Below are 7,159 nucleotides of genomic sequence, written 5' to 3'. Positions count from 1 at the left end.
TTCCTGGGCGCAGCCAGGATTTATGTTAGGGGGTCGCGACAAAATCGAGCTACCTACGAAGCGATTGGTCAGAGAGTTAAGTATTTTTATTCATTTACTTGATTTAGGGGGGCAGCTGCTCCCCACGCCTCCTTGGCTACGCCTTTCTGTTATCTGCCCTGGCTCTCCCAGCATTCAGCTTCACTGAGCGCAACGAGAAAGGGACCAAAGCTGTTCATTGCCCACCTTCTCCAATCTGCCACGCATGATTTTTTTATAAACTTCCGTCGTGTCTCCTCTTCCTGGCTTTTTCTTCAAATAAATCCCTCGCTTTGAAAATCATTTGGCGCAGACCTCCTGCGATGCCTATCCCCGGCTTTTTGCTGCCACTGAGGAGAGAACAAGTCCTGGTCATTTTCTTGCTCTGCCTCGACTTCTCTCCCTGCGCTCCCGAGTAGGAAAACCCGCCTTCTGGAATTTCCTTGCGCATCTCTAACCACCTAACCTGATGCAAGTTAGACGGAGTTTCCAAAGGCGCCCACGCGGGAGCGGGGGAAGGTGGCGGGCGTGGTAACCTCGTCTTTCCCCTCCTCTTCCTCCTCCTCCCTGCTTTATAACCCTGGGTGCTCTCTAGAAAATTAGAAACCGCGCAGCAGCCAGCCCAGGGAGAGGGACAGAGAGAGAGGAAGAGGAACCATCCCGTCATCCCCGATCCAAAGTCAACCAGAATCCGCTGTAAGTCCTTCTTGCCCCGCTCCCCAACTACTGATCTCAGGGCTGGGTCCTTCTCTCCCTCCACGTGGCTGATCTCAGACCGCCTTAAGGGGGTCGCCAGCCCCTCTTCCCCTCGCTGGTCTACTGCTTGATCCGCCTGCCTTGCGCTCTGCTGGGAGCCCCGGAGCTTGCTGCAAACCGAGCTCTCCGGTTGGTCTTGTGCAACAACAAACTCTCCAAGTGAGTCCAGCCAGGACTTGTTATTTTTCGCCCCTCTGGCTGATGCCCCCCGATGAACTGATGCCCTTCTAGCTGCAGCCTTCACAGGCTCATCCAAAATTTGCCCCTGGAGCTCCCGGAAGAGGGAAGAGGGTGGCTGGTGTTCAGGTGCTTCCGAGTGTTGTGTCACTTCGTTGCAGCAACAATGTATGAAAATTAAGTTAAGCCGGGCAGGGCTGGGTTTGGCAAGGTCTGTGCTGGTTTGCTGTGGAAGTCTAACTGTATCTACTCAGAAGTAAAGCCCACTGAATTCAGTGGGGCTTACTCCCAGGTAAATGAGCTTAGACTTGCAACTGTGGGCTGATGGTCACAGCTTTGTTGCTGTTGTTGTTGTCCGACTCTTCATGACCCCATGGACCAGAGCACGCCAGGCACGCCTGTCTTCCACTGCCTCCCGCAGTTTGGTCAAACTCATGCTGGTAGCTTCGAGAACACTATCCAACCATCTCGTCCTCTGTCGTCCCCTTCTCCTTGTGCCCTCCATCTTTCCCAACATCAGGGTCTTTTCCAGGGAGTCTTCTCTTCTCATGAGGTGGCCAAAGTATTGGAGTCTCAGCTTCAGGATCTGTCCTTCCAGTGAGCACTCAGGGCTGACTTCCTTAAGAGTGGATAGGTTTGATCTTCTTGCAGTCCATGGGACTCTCAAGAGTCTCCTCCAGCACAGCTAGATGCTGCTTTGCATGTGTGACTTGGGCAGCTTGGGGCGGAGGACCTGTGACCCTCTTGATGTTGAGCACCTATCAGCCCCAGCCAGCATGGTCAGTGGGGGATGGTGGGAGTTGTAGTCCAGTTACATCAAGCAGGACACAGGTTCCCTACCCATGGTGTAACTATTGCACCCTGTAAACCAGATGTTGATGCATCTGGATCTAGCATACAGCTCCTGATTATGGGACTCTGGTGGGACCTAAATTTTGAGATCCATTGACTAGCATTTTTGGGTTAGACTGTAACTCAAGTCAGCAGAGCATAAGACTCATGATCTCAGGGTGAAAGGTCCCTCCATTGCAGGGGGGCTTGGACGAGATGACCCTCGTGGTCCCTTGCAGCTCTACAATTCTATGATTCTGTGATCCAAATTGGAACTCCTGCTCAACTCAGAATTGCACAGAATAGACAAGGGCACAGAGAGGTTTCCATGCAGTCTTTGAGCTTGTCTCACACTGTTGACGCTAGTTCACACTAATGTCAAATACTGTACCTCTTTCACACGTGACACAGACAAGCACATGTCCTCTCGCATGCTCTGTGTGTGGATCGTGTGACTGCAATGTTGAATGTGGAATTCTGTAGTCTCAGTGATCCTAAGCATACTTACTCACAAGCAGACCTGGCCAATGTTTTATGTTTGCATTACTTTATTTAGTGTAAGCGAAGAGCAGTTTAAGCTTATCAGGAAAATGACTCAACAACAGGGAGTTTCTGCTATTGCACAGGCTTTAAATAACACAATCTGCCTCAGCTCTTCCAAGCAAACCCGACGAAAAGACATTGGGAGTCGTTGTTTTGCACTTGTTGAGAAGAAAAGGTTACTAAGAAAGAAAAAGTTGCAACCTTTAAATCCAGTTTGCTCACAGGAGAAGAGAGTGGGCTGGCATGCTTCTCTCAATACATGGCCAGGTCTCAGGAGCCTCTGATGCCTTGCTAAAATAAATGCAAAGCACCCAAAAGAAGACGCTGTTAATAGGTTTGGATCTACTAATCCGACAACCTAACCAAAGTAATAAGAGTCAAGCACAGTATAGTGCCTTTCCTGTTCCTAAAAAGCTCTTATGTAAATGGTGCATTCATTTCATGACTTGGAAATCAAAAGTGTTTTATCGCACTCATGTCCTGCTTGTGGATTTCCTACTGTCAACTGGTTAGCCACTGTGAGAGCAGGATGAGGGACTTCTATAGAAGCAATCATATGGGGGGGGAGGGAATTCTGGATGGCTGTCTGTCTGGGATTCAGTAGTTACAAGGTTCCTTCTCTGAGCAGGGAGTCTGTGGTTGCAAGAGTCTCACACTAAGCAAGGAGTTTGACTACATGACCCCCTAGATTTGCGGTGTCCAACTGGGTGATCGTGTGTGCTCCTGCTTTTTATACTCTTTACTATACATATTATATGCTCAGAAGTAAAACCCTTTGAGTTCAATGCATCTCACTCCCAAGGAACTGTGAATAAAACTGTATTGCAGCCTGGATTCTCTTAAATCAATTGTATAAGCAAAAGGCATTTCCTTTTCAGTTTAGGAAAGTAAATGCCACAAGCTGTTTGCCTCAGAAAAGTTCCGTCTGTAATCAAAGAAGTTGTCCCTAATCCAAAACAGATGACTCGCATGAGCAAAGGTTTTGGAATGGGAGCAATGGTGGGATTGAAACATGATTTAGGGGAAAACGGAAAACGAAACTGAAAGGAGCAGCACTGGAAAGAGTATACTGTATACTGTTAACATATCATAGCAGATGCCATGCTGGGCTCCTTTGGGAGGAAGAGCAGTCGACACATGGGATAATGATAATAAATAAATTTAATTGTACACTTAGCATGGACCATTATTTAGGAAATCTACAGTGTGTCATTGGGAAACCTGATTTTATTCTGATTCAAATCAACTGCTCCCTTCCTTTTTTATAATGATATGTTTGCAGACTTTAAATCAGTGTGGTGTAGTGGTTAAGAGCGGTGGACTCATAATCTGGTGAACTGGATTCGCGTCCCCGCTCCTCCACATGTGGCTGCTGGGTGACCTTGGGCTAGTCACACTTCTCTGAAGTCTCTCAGCCCCACTCACCTCACAGAGTGTTTGTTGTGGGGGAGGAAGGGAAAGGAGAATGTTAGCCGCTTGGAGACTCCTTCGGGTAGTGATAAAGCAGGATATCAAATCCAAACTCTTCTCTTCATCAAGGCAATGCAAAGATTTTTAAACTAACTCACCCTGTACATACAGTAATCCTCTAATATAAACATGAAGTTTAATCAAGCAGCAGGTGGTATATTTAGTTGTCCATAGGCATGCTTACATTCATCGTTGTTTAGGAAATAGACCGTGTGCCATTGGGGGAACTTGATAATAATCAATTGTTCAAATCTGCTTTCCCCCCCCCCTTTTTCATGATGGTTTTTTAAAAATAAATTGCTGTTTTGAATTGCCTTGATTTAAAGTTTTCAAACCAACTCACCCTGCTTTACAAGGTCCCCGTGCATAATCCTCTACTAAAAAACACTGAGATTCCTGCATTGAGGGGCATTCAGCTAGACGATCCTCAGGGTCCCTTCCAACTCTACAATCATATTATTCTGTGATTCTACCAAGTAATAATAAATATCATGTGAAACTTTTTTTAAAAAGTTTTTTTAAAAAAAGGAATTATGGAGTGCAGTTTAACAAAGGGAGAATTGCATGGTTTCCGCTATCCTTCTTGGGCAACATAAACTTGGAAAATTATACAGCCATTGTTTCTGAAATATAATTAGTGCTGCATCAAAGATGTATCCCTCCCTTGAGACGCCTGTCTAGCTTCCGTGTCACCACTAAAATAAACAAGAGAGTTTGCCTTTTTAAAAACACATTATTCCAGAAACCGTGCCATGTGACCGTTCCAGTGGCAAGGCTGCTGTCACTCACATGTCCCTGAATCATTTCTTCTTCTTCTACAAGTAATTGAACACTTTTTCCACTTCACTGGAAAATCTCAAAAGAGTAAAAGAAACAAAAACAAACTCGGCTGAAGTCAGTGACAAATGTTCCATTGGGACCAATGAAATCAGTTGATGCTCACTGTGATTTTTCCATGAATTACTGTGGGGGAGATTATGGGCATCATCATTGTACAGATAGACTTTCCCTTCCTCCCCCCCCCCCCACATTGCAGCCCCCACTCTCAAACTGTTCCAGAGCATGTTTTTTTTTAGGGGTCAGGGGAACTGCAGAGAAGGGGAAACCCATTCTGCTAATAATGGTGTCCATTCCACTGGCAGACCCAAAAGTATTTTGCACAAAAAAACTCAAGTGGAAAGGGTAGCCTTATCTCACACTTCACAGTCCTCTCTATCTGAAGGGCCGCCTGGTCCATGTGCGGTTTAAAGATAAAGAATCGTGGGGAGGAAGAGCAGATGGGCTTTGGAGTTGGGTACCAGACTGGGCATGTACACAGCTCAGTTGGCCACTCTCTTCTCCAATATGGTAAGATGTGTTGCTCTTTCCATTATAGTGATTACTTCGAAATTTACATTTACATCTATATACAGTGGTACCTCTGGTTAAGAACTTAATTCGCTGTGGGTTAAACCCCGTCGCAGGGATTCAAACCACCAACCTTCTGATTGGCAAGCCCTAGGCTCTGTGGTTTAACCCACAGCGCCACCCGTGTCCCATCTGAAAACATAACAAACCATTAAACATTAAAAATACTGTTCAGATGTCTGCTAAATGTTGTATAGTGACTTATCTCCTTGGCTCGGGGGGTTGCATAACTCCATACCCTCCAACATCTCTCCGATGAAAATAGGGACATCTTAAGGAAAAGCAGGACATTCCAGAATTAAATCAGAAACTTTGACGGCGTCTATAAATCCGGGACTGTCCCTGGAAAATAGGGACACTTGGAGGGTATGAGAACGTCACTCAGATAAGTGAACTTGTATGTGTCACAAATGACACGGTGTCCACTAAAAGTGCTGTTGTGCTACTAAATATTTAAATAAGTATCAGCTTTTTTCACTGTTTTGTTAAACACAGGAGCTGGTCACTGAACTTTTCTTCCTCTGTCTAACCTTTGACCTTTGGATGGTTTTCCTTTTTGGCTTCTTGAATGCAAATCCTTCAACCTGACAACTTCTTAATTGTCATTTGCAGGCTTAGAAGATGATGGGAATGAAAATGTTCACCATATTCTCTAGCGGTCCTGTAAAAGCCGAGGATTCAAAACCTAAGGTCCAAAGTGAGGCTCCCAAGCCTTCAACGTCTTCCGAATCAGAATTTGACTCCACGTCGATCGAATCCTCGACAGAAGAAGCTCCACGGAAGGACAAGGTGAAAACTGAAAGTCAAGGATTGCCTTCGGAAAACAATGCCACATGCCATTGTACTCCTGAGCAAAATAACAAGAAGAAAAAGGAGAAAATGAAGTGGGCTCTGAAGTACTTTGCACTTGGGGAAAACAGAATAAAACCGTTAAGAGCAGAGAAGGACCCTCCAAATGAAAAGGAAAGCAAACCAGTTACAGGTACAGAATGACCACCCCGAAGGACCACCTGCCCCCCAAGATAAATTTGTCCATCAATTCAGATTCTCTTCTGACCAAATTTATTGGTCTCTTAGATCAGGGGCTTCCAACATGGTCTCATGGGCGCAACGGTGCCCTTTTACATATGTTTCCAAATGTATAAAATACATTTAGAAATGCATACTCAGAGAAAAAAATGTTTTCTCATATAATAAAGAAAATGCATGTACCTATATACATATTTAAATATAGATTTTTCTGCAATTAAAAAAAACAACAACCTAAGACTGATGCGGAAAGAGGATAGGACAGAATAATGAATGAACACACGTGAACTTGGCATGGGCTGATCCCTCCATCCCTGGGTATCAAGAGTATTGATCCTTCCTGTGTCACTGATCTAAAAATGCAAAAGGAGAAGGCAATAGAGCCCGTGCATGGCAAAAAGAAAGCTAGCACATCAGGGGAAATCTTCCAGCTCAACCCTTTGCTTGCTTTGCTCATTTTATACTTGCAGGGAATCATAGACTCAAGGGGAGTGAGGACTCATTAGGACCCACAGCTCCAGGTGTTGAAGCTAGAGGCAGGAAGCAGTTTAGGGATTTATGTGAACACCCCTTCCAAGATCTTGCAGCCTGCCACATTTAGCGGTTTTAAGTGCTTTACATAAATAAGCAAGGAACCACAAATGCGCTCGCCATTGGCGAACACCACTTTTGCTCGGGAGAGCACAAAGAGAGACTCTTCCCTTCTCCCAGGCCTGGAGAAGAGTGAGGGCTCTCCATGATGCCAGGCTTTCAGAAGCATAAGAGAATGGCACTACCAATTCTGCTCTGAAGGCTCTTGGAAAACTGTGAGACTCCTTGTTGTTGCTTAGTCGTGTCCGACTCTTTGTGACCCCATGGACCAGAGCACGCCAGGCACTCCTGTCTTCCACTGCCTCCCGCAGCTTGGTCCGACTCATGCCGGTAGCTT

General features: G+C 45.5%; 1 protein-coding gene across 1 annotated transcript in view; it reads left to right on the top strand.

Moving 5' to 3' along the window:
• The first annotated feature begins 588 nt into the window (after positions 1-588).
• Positions 589-7,159, top strand: part of TNFAIP2 (TNF alpha induced protein 2) — a 30,086-nt gene continuing 23,515 nt past the window's right edge. The window contains exons 1-2 of the mRNA XM_082217749.1: positions 589-714; positions 5,815-6,184. Coding sequence (XP_082073875.1) covers positions 5,824-6,184 — 361 coding nt within the window. The 5' untranslated portion in view covers positions 589-714; positions 5,815-5,823. The remainder of the gene's footprint in view (positions 715-5,814; positions 6,185-7,159) is intronic.

The sequence above is a fragment of the Podarcis vaucheri genome (assembly GCF_965113315.1).
Source record: "Podarcis vaucheri genome assembly, chromosome: 1".
Classification (NCBI taxonomy): Eukaryota; Metazoa; Chordata; class Lepidosauria; order Squamata; family Lacertidae; genus Podarcis; species Podarcis vaucheri.
This window is presented reverse-complemented; position numbering and strand designations above follow the sequence as displayed.